Source organism: Ctenopharyngodon idella, chromosome 1, assembly GCF_019924925.1.
Source record: "Ctenopharyngodon idella isolate HZGC_01 chromosome 1, HZGC01, whole genome shotgun sequence".
Lineage (NCBI taxonomy): Eukaryota > Metazoa > Chordata > Actinopteri > Cypriniformes > Xenocyprididae > Ctenopharyngodon > Ctenopharyngodon idella.
The window spans coordinates 20,911,210-20,933,281 of NC_067220.1; the positions used below are offsets into that span (position 1 = coordinate 20,911,210).

Here is a 22,072-nt window from a genome sequence, read left to right on the forward strand (position 1 = left end):
AGTATGAGCATCTTGCAAGTGTCTAGGTGTACATGTGTGTCTAACCACTAGACTTTTGATGAGTTGGTCTCTCTCGCTTAGCTTGTCCTGTAGTTTAGCAATGGTGTGCAGGTCTTCTACTCTTCTCTTTCCCCTTTCCTCCCTTTCTCTCAACCTACAAACATAAAATACAAGCACACAAAACAGACATACAAAGATTATTTAAATGCAACAACACCATTAATATATTAAAATAGGACTTACACAAGAATAAAGGTGTAGCATTATTCTACTTGATTCATGTAATATTACATCTTTGTTCTCATTTTAATACTATTCACAAAAATTATGCCTTTTATTCTCATGATGGTGCAACTTTTATACTTGAAATCTTGCTTAAAGGGGGGTATAATGCTATTTCATGCATTCTGACTTATTTACACTGTTAAAGAGTTGCATTCTCATACTAAACATGGCCAAAGTTTCAAAACACGAGTTGGACGTATGACAGAGTATTTCTGTGCCAAATATACTACTTCCGGTTGTGGACATGTTTCACTGAATTTTTTTCGAGTATAGCCTTTATCACGTAATAAAGGGCGGAATTCCTTGTATAGGCACTTCTCCCTAATAAGCGCGCACACACACACCACCCAGAGCAAGAGCAAGAGCACGCCCATCAACGCGCTTCGGTCGGGATACGGAAGCCGAGAGATTTTTCAACAATGGCTGTGTCCCAATTCAGGGGCTGCACCCTTCGAGGGCTGCATACATCATCGAGGCAGTCTCATTTAAGTTAAATAACCGTTAGATTGCAAAGTAAGAAAGAAATTACAGTATTTTACTCCTCACAATGGATATCAGTCAATTTTATTACAGTTACTTTTCTTAAATATGACATCCTTGATGACGTATACAGCCTTCAAATGCGACCTCCGGAGGACACAGCCTCCGAAATGAGACGCAGCTCCTGTCACCGAAGGAGTGTGTTTTTGGTTGTGTGGGAAAGATTACCTTTTTCAGCTTCCCAAAGAACCCAGCGTTAAGGGAACAGTGGATGAAGTTTGTTTTTCCGGGGCAGCAACGGAGTTGTGCACGTATGTTTGTTTGTTCCTGGGATTTCGGTGATGAATGCTTTGTAAACAAGTCCCACTTCGGCCCTGGATTTGCAGATCGCAGGGGGTGAGTAAAACTGCATCAAACGTCTGTGTTTTGTTGGCAATTGGTGCGCAAGTGCATAAAATGACAACAACACAAACGTTTTTGTTCCCTTTTTATTTATAATGATGGCGCAGCTTGCAGACGATCTCTACGCAAAAGCTGTGCGCACTCGTGACTCTTTAGCTCTGCCCACGGCACGCCTTCAGGAGCTCGGCTTTTTTTGGAAAGACTCGGTAGAGTGTATTTATCTTTTATAAATATGATAAAACTAAAAACTTTTAAGAGATATGAAGGATGCAATATTACTCTATAGGTACTCAAGATTAACATGAGATTGGCAGAAACTGTGTGTGATACCCCCCCTTTAAGATTTTAATTTGGCACTAAAACAGTCATACATAAATACTTGCATAATATTACATTCTAATATAGAAAATAATAATTTAAAAGAAATAAAATGATTGAATTAGCAAATATATTTAATAAATTAGCATTAAAGGTGCAGAGGATGTGTGAAATTTTGACAAACGCTTCCATTCTGTGGAAATCTGTAGGAAATACTAGTCATGAGCCATCGTCATATATTGTCTTGCTTGGGTTAATTCTGTATGTATGTGTGGTTTGCGTTCTGCATTATTGATGTGGGAGGAGTAAGTACTCTGTTTCCAAGGCAACTATGCGGCCCTGTAGTCGTGTTTGGGCGGTGCTGAAGTCTGATATTATGGTCTGGATCTCCAGTCTGTGCTCTCTCTTCACACTCTCCATGCTATTCCTGTGATCTGACCCATCCGCTTCACCAGCCGCATCTCGTTCCTCTAGGAAACTGCAAGTCACATACAAATACATCAACATCACACAAGTATTTTCTGCTTTGTGCTCATAGCTATATCATATCATATAGTCTTCTGAAGAGACACAATTGCTTTATATGATGAACAGATTTAATTTAGGCTTTTGTTCACATATAAACATTAATCGATACACATACATGGAGTACATCAAATATGGTCAGTGGAAGCCGAACGAAAGTTTTATCCATTTTGGAATGACATGAGGGTATGTAAGTGATGACAGAATTTTTATCTTTGGGTGAACTTTATGGGAACTCGTGGAGAGCTGATTTTCTGTAGTGGAAATGTATGGAACAGTTCCAAATCCCTTTTCAGTGGAAAATTTAAATAAATAAACAGTTCTTGACCAGAATAAGCAGCAATGTGGACCAGATTTAATGCCGATAGTCAACAGTCAGTCTCGTCACTGACTGCTGTGTGAGTATGCTTGTGGTCATCTTATTATTGACCTCTGTGTGTGTGTTTGAGGTCATCTTGTTACTGACCTCTTGTGTTTATGTTTGTGGTCAACTTGTTCCTCTCTTTGTGCACTCATTGCACTCATCCGTTCTTTCAGATCTTCGTTCTCTCTCTTTAGCTCCTGAACCTCGCTGCTCTTCTCATCCAGCTGTCTCTCTAGTGACTGTAAGCGGTTTTGCTGCTTCAGATCCTGAGAAGGAGACAGAGAGAGAGAGTTGTGATGCACCCCTTGAGACAGTGTAAGTGTGTGTGTGTCTGTTTGGGTTGTGTGTGTACCTGCTGCAGGGCCATCATTTGTGTGTGTGTGTGTATTTCGTTCTGAAGGTCCTCGATCTGCTGCATGTGTCTCTGGGTGACCTGTCTCACCCACTCAGTGTGCTGCTGGGTCAGCTCTGCCTTCTGCTTGTCTATACACACACACACACGCACAGACACAGTTGAGAGACACATTAGATCAGACATGCTTACAAAGGTGGCTGTATGCGCCATCTTTAGCCCTGCTCTACTTTAGGAGTCGGTGGCACTAGATGGTGCTGTTGTGCAAAATGCAATGCATGATCATCAATTCATTTTAAGGAATAATATTATTTTTCACATAAACTTGTTTTATAAACCTTTCACATTATGACAGCAATTTTTGTATGTTTTTTACAGGCACATCCTCTGTATGGCTGTGTCCAAAAGCCTAAAAATGCTGTCTTTGGATTAGAGTTGTCAAAAGTACCGACTTCGGTACCAATTTCGGTACTGAAATTTGAAAAATGTGACGCTTTGAGTGCTGTTGAGCGGATTCGTAAACCCTTTGATTGGCTATTGTGTTTACGCACTCATCGGATATGTCTGTGATTGGCTTCAAAGTTCAACGCTTCAATAGTCATTAATGACGATCTTCACAGAGCGCTTACACAGATACACACGGGAGCGTTTGAAAGCAGGTGTCTATCGCAGACCAGTCCGCTGACTCCTGCTTTCAACCGCTTCCTCTTTCAAAACGCTTTCAAATTCAAACACTTCCGTGTGCTTTCAAATGCTCCTATGAGTTGATCATTGTAGCCAATCACAGACATATCCGATGAACGCGTCAACACAATGGCCAATCAGAGATGTTTACGAATCCGCTCAACAACACTCAAAGCATCATGGATGACTTTTCTATGTGTGGAAATCAAAGTTCTTTTAAAATTGTCTCATACAGAACATCCAGGTTGTCCAAGAAAATGAGAACCCTGGTTCTTAAAGGATTAGTTCACTTATATTACTTATAATTTAGTCACCCCTATGTCATCCAAGACGTTTATGTCTTTACTTAATCATTTTTGAAAGGTCACGCGTAACGTAGGCGGAAGTACCGATCAAGTGTTTATAAAGCGAAAATGCAAAGACTAAGTCAAACGGCCTTTCCAAAAAACAAGTTGGAGGAGAAAATGAGATGGAGTTTTTCGCCCTACCGCAGTACTTCCGCCTATGTCAAGCATGACCTCTCCAACGTGATTATGTAATGGGTGGGGCATTGCAGGGCTAGTGCAAGACGAGCATTTGTGGTTAAAAAGTATATACATTTTTTTTTTTTTTTTTTAGAAAATGGCCGATCATTTTGCTAGATAAGACCCTTATTCCTTGGCTGGGATCGTGTAGAGCCCTTTGAAGCTGCATTGAAACTGCAATTTGGACATTCAACCCGTTGAACCATGCTGAAGTCCACTATATGGAGAAAAATCCTGGAATGTTTTCCTCAAAAACCTTAATTTCTTTTTGACTGAAGAAAGAAAGACATAAACATCTTGGATGACATGGGGGTGAGTAAATTATCAGGAAATTTTAATTCTGAAGTAAACTAATCCTTTAAATAAAAATGGCAGTTGTGAAGGGAACAAATTAAAATAAGTAATATGCTTTCAGCTTACATCTAGATTTTTAGCTGTTTTTGCTCATTTTAAACCTCGTTTTGTCTTATTTTAAATCAGTTTGAGCCATTTTGCGGCCCCCTCTGTAGTGTGATAAGTGGATACCAGCCCCCTGGAACCAGAACCAGAGCTTTAGGCCAATAGTTTTTGATATAAAAAAGATTGTTCGTGTCCTTTTGGTGTGATAGATTCTCTCTACGCAAGTTTTATACCAAGAATGTAACTTTGTGGTTTGCAAAAAACATTCTGTATGAGGTGTGATGGTTACCCAGCTGTAGTTTGTGCTGAGTGAGTAAGCGTTGTCTCTCCGACTGAAGTTCTTCATTTGCTTGTGTTTCTAGGGCCTGAAGAGCACGCTGGTGATTTAACCTCTCCACACGCAACAACTCCTCTTCTCGTTCACGCCACCCCCACTTCTCCCTCTCCTCTTCTCTCTCTCCTGTAGCCTTTCCGTCCTCCTCATCCTCATCTTCCTCTTTTACCACCTACAGTACACAGATACAAAGACAACACAAAATTACTAACATGAAGAGTTCTTTCCACAGTCGTGTGTGCACGTGTTCTGTCATAAAATCTTTTTTGTCCACACTATATCAGTAATTGGGGTCCAAAACATCATTGGACCCCATTTATACAGACCAAAAAACAAACAAAACCCTAGACATTTTTCAAAATATCCTCTTTTGTGTTCCAATGAGTGAAGAAATACACACAGGTTTGAAAAGACATGAGAATTGTTTTAATATCCAAACAGCCCTAGTGTGTACGCACCTGTAAGTGCTGCCTCATCAGTCTCTCTTTCTCCTGAATGGTGGAGTGAAGCTGAGATCTGAGCGAGCTGTTCATATCTCTTGTCTTTTGGATCTCCTGCTTCATTCGTTCCATCTCTCCATTACCGTAACGTCTCTCTCTCTCTCCTTCCAACTTCTCAGAGAGTGCTCTCCTCTCCTCCAGCTACACACAGAGATGGAAAAATAATGTGTGTGTATGATGGGTCTGAGGAAACTAACAATGTGTGTTACCTGTGTCTGCAGTTCTTCTACTCTGTGTTGCCACTGTTGGTTCATATTTCTGATCTCTTCTTCTCGTTCTCTCTTCAGTTCCACGATCTGATCAGAGAACTGCTTCTCAAACTGTAGCCTACAAACACACACATACATTCTAATGAATAAAACTGCACCCTCTACCAGTGGTGCAGTCCTAACAAAAAAGTGCTCTATTACATTTTGGAGGTCCTTGGCATCAAACAGTTTAAAAAAACACTGATCTGTAGACAGTGCACTCTGTCCTTTTCTCCTGCTCTCTCTCTCTCTCTCTCTCTCTCTCTCTCTCTCTCTCTCCCACACAGCGAGACATTGAAAGTTTGGGGTCAGTGAGATTTTTTTATTTTTTTTTATTTTTTTTTGAAGAAAATGAGTCTTTTATTCAGTAAATATGCATTTGTTCAAAAGTGACAGTAGATACTTTTTTGAAATTGATACAAAAGATTCTATTTCAAACAAATGCTGTTCTTTTGCACATTCTATTAATTGAATAATCCTGAAAAACGTATCACGGTTTCCATAAAAATATTAAGCAGCACAAATGTTTTCAACATTGATAATAATTATATATAAAAAATGTTTCTTGACCAAATCAACATATTGGAATGATTTATGAAGACTGGAGTAATATCTGCTGAAAACTTAGCTTTACCATCACAAGAATACATTTATTTTAAATTATATTCAAAAAGAAGACAGTATTTAAAATTGTAATAATATTGAAAATAATTTTATAGTTTAAAATAACTTTTTGATCTTGATTTTTTATCAAATAAATGCAAGCTTGGTGAGCTTAAGAGAATTCTTTCAAACTATAAAAAAAAAATCTTACCAACCCCAAATGTTTCCACTATGAGTGTCATCCACACAAAATACAGACATCCAATTGCCAATAATTATTATAATTAGTTTTATGTTCATAAATAGATCTGAATAAATAAATGTGTTTATTAATTATTCACATAATAAAAATTAATCAATTAAATATTTTAATTAACTGAAATTATCTTTCTCTCCCCTCAGGTCTCATTGTCGTTTAGACACACCTGATTCTCTCCTCTACACCGTGATTGGACTGTTGTAGAATGTCTCTCTCTTGCTGTAGAGCAGAAATCTCTGCCTGTAACACTTCCTTCTGTGCAGCAAACTCCTCCTGTGGGACACATAAAAAGAAAGGAGGACAAGGATAGATGGATTCATGGATGGAAGGATAGATCCATGGATTAAGGGAGAAAAAGAAGTAGACTGGTTGCTAGGTGAATGTTGAAGTCTTTTTTTCCTCTGGGCGGCACAGATTTGCTGAGATCAGCAGAACCTTGTGCTGCCACAAGGGAATTGCAGATCTGTGTGTGTGCTTGTGAGTACGTGTGATAGAGCTGTGCAGTAATGGAAAGGGACATCATTGACACTCTGTTCACATGTCAAATGGAAGTGTGTGTTGAGCAAACAGGAGCGAGAACCTGTATTTGCTGCATACTCCTGTGCATGTTTTCCAGTTCTTCTTTCACTTGTACACACTCCAGGCCATTCGCAGACTGCCGCTCCACCTCTGCACACTCCTTCTCTCTCTCTTTCGCCCTTTCCTTCTCCTCTTCTCTTTCTCTTTCCAGCGTTTGAAGCACCCCTTCCAATTTCGCTATCTGCAAGCCAAGAAAACTCAGATCAGAAAAGACCCATAAAAACCATATGAGCATGTAGAAACCACTCAGGTGTGATATAAAATTCACGTGAGCCATACAAAGAAAATCAACTTCTGATAGAATAGAATAGAATAGAATAGAGTAGAATAGAATCTTTATCTAGAGCAACATGAGGTTCAACATGAGTGTCTTTCACAAGGGAATAAAATGGGGTTTGTTATAGGATGTTGTTCGATCTATTTTCTGGTTCAGTAATAAGAGTAAATTGCTTTCTCACTACCCTCAATTATCATTAATGTTGTCGCAAACATTGTAACTATCTTAAACTGCCATTAAAAAAAGTTTGGGGTCAGTAAGATTTTCTCTTTTCATGAAAGAAATTAAAGGAATAGTTCACTTTCAAATAAAAATTTCCTGATAATTTACTCACCCCCATGTCATCCAAGTCCATGTCCATGTCCTTCTTTCTTCAGTCGAAAAGAAATTAAGGTTTTTAATGAAAACATTCCAGGATTATTCTCCTTATAGTGGACTTCAATGGTCTCCAAACGGTTGAAGGTCAAAATACAGTTTCAGTGCAGCTTCAAAGGGCTTTAAACGATACCAGACGAGGAATAAGGGTCTTATATAGCGAAACGATTGGTCATTTCGATCGGTCATTTCGAAACGATCGGTCATTTTCTAATTTCTTTTTGACTGAAGAGAGAAGGACATGGACATCTTGGATGACATGAGCGTGGGTAAAATATCAGGAAATTTTTATTTGAAAGTGGACTAATCCTTTAATACTTTTATTCAGCAAGGATACTGTCAGGAAATGCCAGATATGAAGACAGCAATATGGTGAGAATAACATTTGTTTATTTTGTAGCGTTTCAGAAACAGACCAGGCAGGTAAGCAAACTTGATATAGCAGATGAGAATGAGAAGAGAATAACCAGAGTAGGGATCGCTGGAGTAATGGAGATTCAAGGAGCAGATAGGAAATCGGAGAATCACAAGAGGTAAGCGTTTAGGTAAGTAGTCCGTAGTCCTTGTCGTTTGAGGACAGGTGCAGTGGAGGGCAGGTGCAGTGGAGTGAATACGGTATTGAGCAAGTAACTGGAGCTGATAGGATACTGGGTTGACTTGGTGGATGATGGTGAAGGGGCCAGTGAACCTAGGACTTAATTTCTTGCAGGGTAGGCGCAGCTTTATGTTCCTTGTGGAGAGCCATACCATCCGCCCGGGTTGAAATGAAGGAGTGCTGGCCCGCCAGGCATCGGCTTAGCTCTTCTGGCGATGCACTGCCCTCTGAAGGTGGTTATGTGCATCGTCCCAGATCCTCTCACTCTCCTGGAGCCAGTGATCTACTGATGGAATGTCCGACGGTTCCCCAGACCAATGGAACAAAGGGGGCTGGAAACCGAGTACACATTGGAAGGGCGTGAGTCCAGTGGCATATTGATGAAGGGAGATCTGCGCATACTTGGCCCAGGCGAGGAACTGGTTCTAGGAGTTCTGGTAGCCGTGGCAGAAGGTTCTCATGAATCATCCAATTTCTTGAACCTTCCTCTCAGCTTGCCCATTCAATTGGGGATGGTAGCCAGAAGACAGTCTCACGGTCACACCCAGAGAGTGAAAAGGCTTTCCAGACTCTTGAGATGAATTGTGACCCCGATCTTAAACTGTATCTTTAGGTAGGCCAAAGTTTTGGAATATATGGTTAAACATGATTTCAGCTGTCTCCATTGCAGTGGGTAAACATTTTAATGGCACTAACCTGCAGGCTTTGGAAAATCAGTCCACAACTACCAGGATGCAAGTGTTACCATCAGATGGAGGCAGATCTGTGATGAAGTCCACTCCCAGGTTGTGACCAGGGGCACTGAGGAACATGCAGTGGAAGGAGCTTGCTTGATGCTAAGTGCCACAAGCTTTAGGTGGTAGCACAATCTGCATATCCTAGAATGAACCTTCTCACGTCCCTTGCCTTTCCGGGCCACCAGAAGCATTCTTGTAGAAGTGAGAGGGTTCGATTGGCCCCTGGGTGGCCAGTGCCCAACGAGGAGTGAACTGATCGGATAAAAGAATTGTGTTGGGTTCTGGGAATGTAAACACGACCTGGAGGACACCTAGGCGGGGCTGGCTCAGACTGGCTCATTGGAGGAGGCGAGGGTGTCATCAAGGGACCATTGGATTGAGCTGATAATCAATTTGGAGGGAACAATGAACTAAGGGCATTCTGGGGAGTCATCTGGAGCATGGAGTTGAGAAAGAGCATCAGCCTTCACATTCTTTGTTGATAGGAGATCTTGAAATCTAAACGAGCAAAGAAAAGTGTCCAACAGGCTTGACGGGGTTCAGACGTTTGGCATCTATCAAATATTCAAGGTTCTTGTGGTCTGTAAGAATAGTAAAGGGATGCCTGGTGCCCTACCAGCCAATGCCTCCACTCCTCGAGAGACAGTTTGATAGCTAGGAGTTCATAGGCTGCTGACAGTTCCTCTCCGCCGGGGTGAATTTCTTGGAGAAGGCAGCACATGGATGTAGTTTGGCTGGAGTTTGGCCTTTTCTTGAGGAGTTGGTGAGATGACTGGTTAATGTGCTGATGTTCTTGATGAAGCGACGGTAAAAAATTGGCAAAACTTAAGAATATTCGCAGTTCTTTTAAAGAAGTTGCAATGGGCCAGTTATGTACTGCTTCTACCTTCCCCTCATCCTTTTGAATTCCATTCTTGCTGATGTTGTATTCTAGGAACTGCACTGAGGATTTGATGGAATGTGCACTTCTAAGCCTTCAGGTAGAGATGGAATTCACACAGGTGTAAGGCCCGCCCAATCGGCCCAACAATGGTTTCAGCTAAGTGGGTGAAGGTTTCCTGCGCGTTCGGCCTCTTCAGTATGGCAAAGTAGTTAAATTCCAATTTACTTTTATCTGAATCCATTTTATACTATTTAGAGGGTTGCTCCAATGCTCACTCAATCTAAGAGTATTTTATTTAGTCTGCATAGATCTGTGTACACTTGAATAAAGCAACATTATCTCTAGTCAGAGGTCATGACCACTACTTTAGATATAAGCCAACCAATGCTTTCTCTAATAGTAGTTTTGGTATGGTCATGCCACTACACATTTTCGAACTCTTCCTAATCAAACACACCTGATTCAACTCTTCAGCTCGTTAGTAGAGACTCCAATGCTGTGTTCGAAATCGTCCCCTATACACTAGTTCACTATTCCCTACATTAGTCCACTAATATAGTCCACTTGAGGGAGTGAATGAAAACGAGTGAGTGAATTTGGACACTTGAGTGCGCCAGAAGGGCTGTCGCTTTTGCACAGTTTGTGCTTGCTGTTTAATAATCACTTGAAACACAGCAAATTGTCAGCTCCAGTAGTAATGAAAAAATTTATCTTGAGCTGTCATGTAAACTAGCATGTATAAACCTTAATTAAACAATTTAATAATCAAGTAAAAATGAATTTATACCTGTATGATATTACGCTGTAACCACATTGGGAAGTGGATGGATGGATGATTCAGCCACGTGCGCCATCCTCTGGTCAGACGCGGGAATTCATTCGGCGCGCAGCGCAACTCTCAGTGCTTTATGGGTATTCTCTAGCCGTTGAACGTACATCGGTTGTACACTTGTTATTGCGGTGCATTGTGGGATTGAATGAGTGTACTCGGTAACATTCACTATGGTTTCAGACACCACTACAAATGGCTGTCCCCTCAAATAGTGCCCTATTTAAGGGTATGGGGGTGATTTCAGACACAGCCAAAGACATCCAAAATGTGCACTGTCGGTGTGCCTCCAGGAACAGGGTTGGGAAACACTGCTCCAGATGTTTGTGCTGATTGAGGACAGGTGCAGGTGCTCAGTACTCATGTGATAGTAATTGTTGTGAGGGAGTGACGGTGGAGCCTGGTGTATCCGTGACAGGTGCATGTAATTGATCAATGTTACAAAGTATTTTTATTAGAGATGTCAATTTATACAAATTCCTATGATCGATCTTTGTTTAAATTAATGATCAATTAATCGATTAGTCGTTAGCCTTAATGCTGCAATATTCGTCTACTGCAGTGCCATATAGCCAACAGCATGGCAGGGTGTGCAATTGTTGCTCAAAAAGGCATGTTCCTCACCAAATGAATAAGAAGGGTTTTTAGTCTAAATAAAGGGCTAGAAGGATTGTAAAAGTCGATGTGATTGATAATTTAATTAAATTACTTGTTTAATAATCAAATATAACGACTAATACAATGTGTCACCAACACCGCTTCAGATGCATGCTAGTCAGAACTCCTGTTGTGCATGCGCTCTTCCTGGAGCAACGTGCTAAAACATGGCAACTAAACCCATTGAATTCACAATGATTTATTACAATAGTGTTCTCATTATAATGTTATATAATATGACAGTCCCAATCATAGTTATTATTAGTCGTGCATTGCTGTTTGAGCTGCATGCGCTAAAGCTGAAGATGATCACCGGCACGCTTTATACCGCGTTAATTCTTAACCAAATGCATCCTATATAACACAAATCAGATATATATAGGCTTACACAAAATAAACACAACATTACAACTTACATTTGCACAAAACAAAAGGGTGCAAATTTATAGTCATGAAGTTGTAACTCTAGCCTTTTACGTAAAATGGTCTCAAACAACTCCGGCTGTCACAAACAAAAGAGGACAGACGAGGTGAGTAATGTAAAACAGTTCTTTACTGCAATAGATGCTATTTACACAAAGTGCAAACAGCTATAGGTGCTATTTACACTAAGTGAAAATAGCAATATATTCTATTTACACTAAGCAAAAAAAAAAAAAAAAAGCAATATATTCTATTCACACTAAGTGACAATAGCAGCATTTTCTTAACGATATGCTATTTATACTAGGTGAAATAGCGATAGATTCTATTTACACCATGTAAAAATATCAGTTTTTTGCAATAAGAGTAAATGGTAATTAGATGCTAATTTTCAATGTCACAGCAAATTGAGTCATCTGTGTTTAGCAGTTCTCAGCTTGTGGGTCATCCCATTTTTCCCCATAGGATTGTGGACAGCAGGTCCAACAAAAGAGAACCGCCAGTTAAACAAGCAATGTTGAAGCAATTGAAACAGAAGGACATAAACTGTCAGCAGTTTTTTTTTTAGATACAAGAGTTGTATGATTATTCTGTTTGAATCACAGCAATGAGAACTGTTACTTCATTTATGATCAAACAATTGCTCATGAGGATATTTTATCATCACATTAATGTCAGCAATTCAGCAGTACTGTCACACTGTGTGTTCTTCATTCTCAAAGTTTTGCAAAAGTGACAGCATGGTGCACAGTGTGAATTAGATTACCTGCCTTTCAGTCCTGTTAATTTGCTCACAAAGTTACCATTTCTGAAATGGCTTTCAGGATTCATAAATCATTTTGCAGGTGCTATTTAGTCTGCATTGGTACCACCCTTTATTTTGCAGTTGTTTGGAGGCACACGCACACCACAAATTACATATTCATTAAGGGAAAACTGAAAAACACACAATACACCCTAAAGTACATTGTGTTAGTATAACTACTTCTAAAGATCAATATTTGTGTATGCCCTTGGTACACCGATTTTTTGTTGTTGTTGTTGCTTGAGAAGCCCTTAATTAGGGTCCAAGCACCGAAGGTGCATATGCACCTATTGTAATCATTAGTGTTCTTCTTCTTCTATAAAAATTATAATTGCTAGAGTGCCTTCCCGGGATATGTGTGAATGCAAACATGTCCCGGGATCGATTTCAGCATGGGAACCTAATAACATGGCCGGGATCAGTCCCGGAACACGCCCTGTGTAAACAAAAGGCAGGACCAATGCCGTAAGGGGTGTATCGTAGTGTTGACGCTGAAGCTGATAGATATTGTTTGCCAGCTTAGTGGAATGGTATGCGATGCGCTATTTTATGATCGAATGCACGAGCATGGTTTCTCTCGAGAGAAATTGCAGATCATAAGCAAACTTAAGACGCTGCAGAGACATTACACGTCACATCCTGATGTCCCATGTCTTTACAGGATGTGTGTGAATGCACACACAAATTCCAGAAAATCACTGGCAGTGCGAATGAACCAAAATCAAACGATCCCGGGAAAAATCCTGGGACACATTATCAGTGTATGTTCTGAAATCTCTGTGTGAAAGGGGCTTATGGCAGCCCATAGAACCATATGGTAAAAGTTGTGAAATTTGGCACACAATCCGAACATTAGCCAAAGCAATTTTGGAGTCTCTCAATCAAACTCAACTCAATTCCTCTAGCACCACCAACTGTTCAAAGTTGCACTCATGTTTACGCTAATAACTTTCAAACCGTATGGGCTAGAAGGGCATCCTATGACATCATTTTCTGCCATTTTGAATTTTACCATAAAACCTTTTTCAAACTCCTAGACCGTTTGTCCAATTTTCAGGAAAATTGAACCACATCATCTTCGCACCATTCCGAAAAAAGCACATGGAATTCAAGTTGATTAGTCAAACCGTTCCTAAATAACTCGCAAACAAATTCTACAAAGAGCATGCCAAAGTAAACGTGAGGCTATATCTCTGAAATGCTTAACCAAACTTCGTTATGACAACCATGACCTGAGGGTACATGCACAGTTTCAGCACAGTGCCACCCAGTGGAAGCTGGCTAATATAGGATGGCCAACCTCCCGGAACCACACACACACAAATAATAATAATAATAATAATAATTATTATAATATAATATTAAAAAAAAAATCATCTGTGCAAAATATGCTTTCTCCTCTACCTGTGTGCACATCTCATCTCTGGGGTTAAAGTTAAACTCTGGGGCGATGGAGAAATCACACACAGGATGCGGGTCTGTTTAGCAGTTTAGCCAATTGCTGATTTACAATTTAAACATATTCAAGATATGACATAAAATTTAGCCAATCAGCATCCTCAAACCTAATCTGAAAAGGGTGATTATTTTATTGCACCTAACCAGGACTAGGGGCTGGATAAAGCAAATGAGCATCTCACTAATAAAGTTTTGACGGATGACAACTGTAATCAAGTTAAAGACACAAGCATATTTCATTATGGTTGAGTGTTTTATAGTGGACTCGTGAAAGAAGCGTGTTTTGCAGGAGTTTGCGAGGGTCAGTGATGTTTATGTACATGGACATCAGGCGCTCCAAGCAAAGACAAGAACACTCATTCTGGCAGAGGAACTGTTCTCTGATGCTACTGACCTGCCTCCAGATCACTGAGTTTCCACACAGTTAAAATGGTTTTAATTTTCATATGTATACTATTTTGATGTGTTTAATAATTCTGAACGGATCCATATAATATATAAATATATATGCAGTAAGGTCAAGGTGGCTGGTATAGTTGTCTTTTGGCATCTCCATGTGGTCCTGTTTGGTATCGCACCTTGACATTGATTAGTTAGCTAGCTAGATTATGTTGAAAATGATGCATAATAGTGGTGAGAGGAAGGTCAAACTATTTGGGAAAGTAACTAAAGGTAATTTCATAATATCCAATCTGTGAGGGCAAATGTTGGCTGTTCACCTGTCATCCATCAGTATAGTAATAGTAAGCCACTTTTTAAGGGCTACACCATTGGTTAGTAGATCAGCTTTCGTAGATCAGTTTAGTAGATCACTTTTTGGGTGTACTAGCAAATTTGCAATTGTTTTATACACGCAAACTTAAGGACCGTGTTTAAAGTATGTAAAATGTCACAGGATGTCTGGGAAGATGTGGTGACATAACAGGCACAATGAAACATTGATTTATTGAAACACACTGTTTGAAAGAGTCAGACATCCTAGCATTGGATTTTTCAAGGATTGTCCATTGTGGGATTTAAACCTACAACCTTTGATAACCAACTTAGATCATAAGCCTCTAGGATACCACCCATACTTTTCAGACATTTGACATGACTTGACAAATGGTTTTCTGATATATAATAGGAACTTTGTGGCTTTCTGATATAGTAGTAACTTGAGGCTTGCTTTGCTGCGACACAGCACTGAAACAACACTCTCATTCCTAGCTATCACTTTTTAATTATACTACTTCGTTATCATAACCCAGTTCCAAGCCTGCTGGCAGAGTAGATGAAGCATTAGATGAAGCCCTCTGCCTTGGGCACTACAAATGTTCTTTTTGTATTCTCATTTATCATGGTCATATGGAGAGCTCTGGGCCTATTATTCTGTCTCTGTGTATTTAAGCAGAAGGACTGAGCCTGTTCCCTTTGCCTGAGCCTCAAACCACTTTGAAAGAGCTTGATATGTATATAGCTCAAGTTATTTGTGGTGACCTGATTCATTAGTAGGTCAGCAATGTTATGCAAACATATCCAAGACTGTTTTGGTTTCTTATTCGTATTCTTAGTGATAACTTACCTCTGTGTTGGACAGTTGTAGTTGTTTGTGTAGCTCTTCCCTCTCTGTCTCCAAACCCTTTCTCTCTTCTTCTCCAGTTTTCATCTGCTCATCAGCCTGTACTCAAACCAACATAATACAAACTATTATCTCTTTATTTCAATATTAACAAAAAATATCAGATCATGCACCAGATCTTTTTAATACTGCTTTTATTAGTTACTTGTTCTGTAATGAAGGTGTCAGTGAGGACACATAGGTCCACTCACCATGTTAGTGATTTACATTTATGTATTTGGTAGATGCTTTCATCTAAATGACTTCCATTGCATTTAAGGTATACATTTTTCTCAGTTCATGCAATCCCTGGGAATTGAACCAATGAACTTGGTGTTGCAACATTCATGCACTACTATATCAGCTACAGAAACACTTGTACACTTATATGTACTTTATAGAAACACTTTCTTTTAACAAAATAATTATAATATATAAATAGTTATAATTAAATATTACACGACCATTTTCCACTTTCTCTAATTTTTAGAGTTCTCCCAAAATTAACATTTATTTCAAGTCATTCTAAACCTTCTTTCTTTCTTCTGTGGAACACATAAGGAGACATTCTGAGCCGAATGTTGCTCTTTTCCATACAATAAAAGCTTTTTAGCAAAAAAAAAAAAAAAATCAGTTGACTTCAGATAACTCAGAATATGAAGCATGAGTTGTATAGACTTTTGACGTTTTTATTGTGCTGTTTTGTTCTTTTGGGAGCTTGAAAGCCCCTGGTTCTGAATTTTTTTTTTTTTTTTGAGTCAACTAAATATAGGCTGTTTTTAGTTTCTGTACCTGCTGACTCTTTATGCAACTGACTTGTTATGATATGATGGCTAATCTCTGTTCATAAGGGTGGGCCAAGTTTTTGAATGCTGAATATGCGTCATATGTTAATGTGGTTCTGATTTTGAAATGACCCATTTTTGCAGCTTAGTTTCCATAATTCGTCTGAATGGACTGGGTTTGGAGCTTTGCATTATGAATAATGCTGTATATCTTTATACACAGCAACAAAGGAAATTCTTTTTATGTCCCCTGTAACCGTAAAGCCACACTATGAGTCAAAAGACAGATTAGTGTATGTTGGTTATATATTCTCTTAAGACATTCTTAAAATCCTATAGCCAATCTTTTAATCGCCTTTTTATTGGAAAAATTAACGTAAACACTTTGGCCGTTTAAATATTGCAAACAATATAATTGGCATATATATTGCCAAACAATATAAAATTAACATCAAATTGAGAATCAAATCAAGTGAGGAATCAAATCATAAATTCAGTACTGATAGCCAGCACTATAAGCAACAGGGGCAAATGAGACGGTATGAAATTATTTGCAAAGCTAATGCATCTGAAACAACATTTCTGACATGAAAAGTTTCCATGATAACAGCAGCTGAAACCTGTTGTTGTACCTGCTGTGTCTTCTTCTTCTCTGCATCCAGCATCGCATGCGCATGCCGCAGCTCACTGGCATGTTTGCGTATCACTTCTTCCAGTGCTTTCCGAAGCTGTTCTTTCAGCCTTACTTTCTCTTCTTCCATCTTCTGCTGAACCTGCTTCTTCTCTTCTTCCAGCTCCTGTCTGTCATTCTTTCTTTCATTCTCCACCTCCTGCTGAAGGCGTCTGATCTCTTCAGTGTGAGCACGCTGCAGCTCCAGACGCATAGAGGATAGTGCATCTGCATGCTGAAACCCACACACAACTCTTAACGACATAAAACTGTAATCCTGTAGTTTCAAAAGAGCACTACATCGTTCAGCTTCTGATGTGTCAGTTTTGATGTTTTAAGATCTTCTAAGGGCTTGGTTGTTCTTTATGTGCATACAAACTAACGCTTTTAAAACAACATTTTAAAGTGCGTTTGATGGAGAGCCTGTGGAGTAGTTTTACAGTGTTTAAACCGTTCTTATATAATGTTTTAAATATAAGGTGGGGTTTCGCTGTTTTATTTCCTATTTTTAGCCGAGTGGGTGGGGCCTGTAAGGTAGTGCAAACCTGAAGGGGACTACTCATTTGAGCTATTTATGGAATAGTTTGTGCAAATCTATGTGTTGGTTTTATCCGTCCTATTTATTGTACTTAATGATTTGTTTTAACTCTTGTTCTTAATAGTCATTTTATTTATTGAATAGAAAGCATGAGGCAAGAGCTTACTTTATTAAAAACAGTATTGTCCAATTAGTAAGAGTGGGAAAATGTGTGTATTTAAGGCAGCCTTCTTTAGTAGAAGGGATCAATAGCGGATGGATTATTTTTTGAGCATGAGAAACAATAGGTTATTGTTACCGCTGCTTGTGCGCAGAAAAACTCTGGCCTTAATTGTTGTAGAGGGGAGTTGGTGCTATTTTAGTACCTGTACAGTGCTAGTTTTTAGACTTGTATTAATAACCTTTGTTTTAATTTCGCTCTTAAAGGGTTAGTTCACCCAAAAATGAAATTTCTGTCATTAAGTACTCACCCTCATGTCGTTCCACACCTGTAAGACCTTCGTTCATCTTCGGAACACAAATTAAGATGTTTTTGATGAAATCCGAGGGTATCTGATCCACACATAGGCAGCAACGTCATTGCACCTTTTGACATCCAGAAAGGTAGATGAAAATGGTTAAAATACTCAATGTGACTACAGTCCGAACGCCGGCTCATTATTGGCCGAAGCTGAACATGTGAGCAGCACGATGCATGCATGTGATGCTGACACAGGATCCGGCCAATAATGAGCCGGCATTCGGACGTAAACAAGGAAGCCTGCACTAAGTTCACTACGTATGACAACGGTTCAAATTGTTGAATTAAGTCATTATTTTTGTTTTGTTTTTGCGCACAAAAAGTATTCTCGTCACTTCATAACATTAAGGTTGAACCACTGCAATCACGTTGACTATTTTAACTACCTTTCTGGATGTCAAAAGGTGCAATGACATTACTGCCTATGTGTGGATCAGATACCCTCGGATTTCATAAAAAAATATCTTAATTTGTGTTCCGAAGATGAACGAACGTTGTACAGGTTTGGAACGACATGAGGGTGAGTACTTAATGACAGAAATTTCATTTTTGGGTGAACTAACCCTTTAACACTATTTTTTGCACATTCACTTTAATAAACATCGTATTGGATGCCAACATCTTGGAGTGATCCTAATTTTTTTTTTAGACATTGAATTGTAAATGTGTCATTTATTAGTTTCCGGACATAACCTGAAAACAATTTTTCGCTTATGGGTCCAGAAACTTAATAGTAGTGGTGTGTTCCTATTGGACAGTCTTTATTAGTGTGATCACCGTCAGTGAACCAAAGGGCTCTACAACGAATCTTAGCCTCCAACGAAGTTATGGCAGTGTTGGTATTTTGAAAATATATACCTGTAAACTTGCTACATGCTTTTATCGTTATATATATATATATTTATATAGCTTTAATTTATTTTTTATTTCAGTTTTAGTCATTTTAGTACTTCAACTTATTTCAGTTAATTTCCAAGGCAATATTTCTAATTTTCGCTAAATTTTCATCTAATATTTATATATTTTTTTCTATGACTGAAAATGATTTTTAATAATGTTAGTTTACAACATTGCTGACATTCCCCCACCATTAAAAGCGTGTGGGCATGGCTTGCCTGTTTGAGCATGCGAGCATGGTCATTAGATCGGCCACTGTTCTGAAGCTCCAGCTCTTTGTTTCTGATGTTGAGACGACTGAGTTGAGACCTCAGCTCTTCCACTTCAGCAGAGAACCTCACCTGCGATGAACTCTGACTCATTAACTCCTCTGCAGAAATGAGAAAGAGGATGAATAGATCAAAGGAAGCAGAACAATCAGTGAACAAGCTTGTAATCACAACAGTCATATGACAAAGACAATAATTTCAACAGAGATGTAAAAATCAACAATAGAACAATTAACAGACTGTAAATGATGCTTACTGACTGCAAACTATCAGCTTATTTACTACTGAAATGCAGTAGACAAATTTTAAGATAATTAAGGCAGTTAATGATACATAATACAATTAATTATATATAAAATAATGCATTATACATTGTGCATTTAATCATGCCAAATAATCCCATGTTTAAATTCTGTAAAAAGGGATTTCCCTACCCTCAGAGCAATTCAAGCTTGAAGTGCACAATTAGGCTTTTGCTTTGTTTCGTGAGATGCAGACAGACGCAGCGCAATGGAATGGAACAGAATGCTTAGAACTAGAGACACATTTTTCAAATTTGAACTGTTTTGAACTTAACAGTAAAAACACGGCTGAAAAAAAGAGATGTGATGCAACAGGCAAAGACGTCCATGACACATGTCTACACAGACCAACAATTATATAAAAAAAATTGTACTGACAAAACACTGAAATGCTTCTTGTGTGAATGTCCACTAAGTCTACCTTGGACAGATCGACAAACTCAAATTCAAAATGAATGTCTGTGGACTGCAAATATTGATTTAATAATTAATTTGATTAATTATTCAGCATATGTATATGATTAATTTGATCAATAACATGCCTTCCACTGATCTGTTCTGTGCATGTGTACCTGACTTGCTCTGTAGTTCATTCTCTTGCAGTAATAAGCGTTCTTTGGCAACAGCTAACTCCTCCTCTGCTTTCTTTGCCACACCCTCAGCCTCAGCCACTCGGCGACGCCCATCCTCCAACTGCTCCTCCAGGTCCTGTAAGACAAACGAATAACTGAATAAACATAACTAATACAATTGCTTATAACTAGATTTAGAGAATGGGTTAGGGGAAATCCCTAACCCTAAGTATTAACGTTCAATTGTATAACTTGTACTGTTTGTGACATGGACATGAATGATACTCGTTGAGAAATACACAATATTGCCAAAAGTTTTGGGACGCCTGCCTTTACGTGCACATGAACTTTAATGACATCACATTTTTAATCCCACCCTTTGCAGCTATAACAGCCTCAACTCTTCAGGGAAGGCTTTCCACAAGGTTTAGGAGTGTGTTTATGGGAATTTTTGACCATTCTTCTAGAAGCGCATTTGTGAGGTCAGGCAGTGATGTTGGCGAGAAGGCCTGGCTCGCAGTCTCCGCTCTAATTCATCCCAAAGGTGTTCTATCGGGTTGAGGTCAGGACTCTGTGCAGGCCAGACAAGTTCCTCCACACCAAACTCACTCATCCATGTCTTTATGGACCTTGCTTTGTGCACTGATGCGCAGTCATGTTGGAACAGGAAGGGGCCATCCCCAAACTGTTCCCACAAAGTTGGGAGCATGAAATTCTCCAAAATGTCTTGGTATGCTGAAGCATTAAGAGTTCCTTTCACTGGAACTAAGGGGCCAAGCCCAACCCCTGGAAAACAACCCCACACCATAATCCCCCCTCCACCAAACTTTACACTTGGCACAATGCAGTCAGGCAAGTACCGTTCTCCTGGCAACCGCCAAACCCAGACTCGTCCATTAAATTGCCAGACAGACAAGCGTGATTCGTCACTCCAGAGAACACGTCTCCACTGCTCTAGGGTCCAGTGAAGTCGTACTTTACACCACTGCATCCGACACTTTGCATTGCACTTGGTGATATAAGGCTTGGATGCAGATGCTCTGCCATGGAAACCCATTCCATGAAGCTCTCTACGCACTGTTCTTGAGCTAATCTGAAGGTCACATGAAGTTTGGAGGTCTGTAGCTATTGACTCTGCAGAAAGTTGGCGACTTCTGCACACTGTGGGCCTCAGCATGCACTGACCCTGCTCTGTGATTTTACGTGGCCTACCACTTCATGGCTAAGTTGCTGTTGTTCCCAATTGCTTCCACTTTGTTATGATACTTATCCCTAAAATCTGAGGGAAATGATAAGTGAATAACACTGATGTAGAAGCACCTAACCCTGATTGTAAGCCTAAACTTGACATAAACATAAGCTGGTGTGTGGTGAGCGCACTGGCGCCATTGTACTGTGGCTGCCGTTGCATCATCCAAGTGGATGCTGCAGACTGGTGGTGGTTGAGGAGAGACCCCCTGATATGATTGTCAATCGCTTTGGGTGTACAGTAGTACATAGTAAAGTGCTATATAAATGCCTTATTCATTCATTCATAAACTGTAAACTTTTCCCTCAAATCTGATCGGTTGACTGGAATGTTGTTCCAGGATCAACAATGATGGTGATTCAGGAACATGTTGTACTTGGTGAAATCGTGTTCACCTAGCAACCATATAGCAATATTATATAGCAATTTGGCTTACTTAGTTGGGGACACTTGATATTCAACAATGTTTTTGATCTGCCTGATCTGACACCATTGTATGCAAACAGAACTGAGCTGGATGATGATATCACTGTTTTCTCCAGTACTGATATATAGATAAATTACCTAAATTAATAACTATTGATTTTTACAACGGAATGAATCAATACTGAATTTATTTAAACTGGACAATGACACCATTTTCTTTAATAGCTGCTGTGCAGCCAAAATTATTTGCCAGTTATCACTGTAAAGCTGCTTTGACTTGACTTGACAATACATTAAAAACCACTCTGAACACCTTAGGAACTGCACAGCAACAACCTGACAACCACCA

General features: G+C 39.4%; 1 protein-coding gene across 1 annotated transcript in view; it reads right to left on the reverse strand.

Moving 5' to 3' along the window:
• The window catches only part of fam184b (family with sequence similarity 184 member B), a 35,050-nt gene that overhangs the window by 2,099 nt on the left and 10,879 nt on the right, over window positions 1–22,072 (reverse strand). The window contains exons 4-16 of the mRNA XM_051901639.1: window positions 20,049–20,184; window positions 19,124–19,275; window positions 16,913–17,185; window positions 15,460–15,555; window positions 6,858–7,037; window positions 6,444–6,550; window positions 5,377–5,494; window positions 5,126–5,308; window positions 4,623–4,839; window positions 2,727–2,857; window positions 2,477–2,640; window positions 1,799–1,963; window positions 46–154 (exon numbers count right to left, since the gene is read on the reverse strand). Coding sequence (XP_051757599.1) covers window positions 46–154; window positions 1,799–1,963; window positions 2,477–2,640; window positions 2,727–2,857; window positions 4,623–4,839; window positions 5,126–5,308; window positions 5,377–5,494; window positions 6,444–6,550; window positions 6,858–7,037; window positions 15,460–15,555; window positions 16,913–17,185; window positions 19,124–19,275; window positions 20,049–20,184 — 2,031 coding nt within the window. The remainder of the gene's footprint in view (window positions 1–45; window positions 155–1,798; window positions 1,964–2,476; window positions 2,641–2,726; window positions 2,858–4,622; window positions 4,840–5,125; window positions 5,309–5,376; window positions 5,495–6,443; window positions 6,551–6,857; window positions 7,038–15,459; window positions 15,556–16,912; window positions 17,186–19,123; window positions 19,276–20,048; window positions 20,185–22,072) is intronic.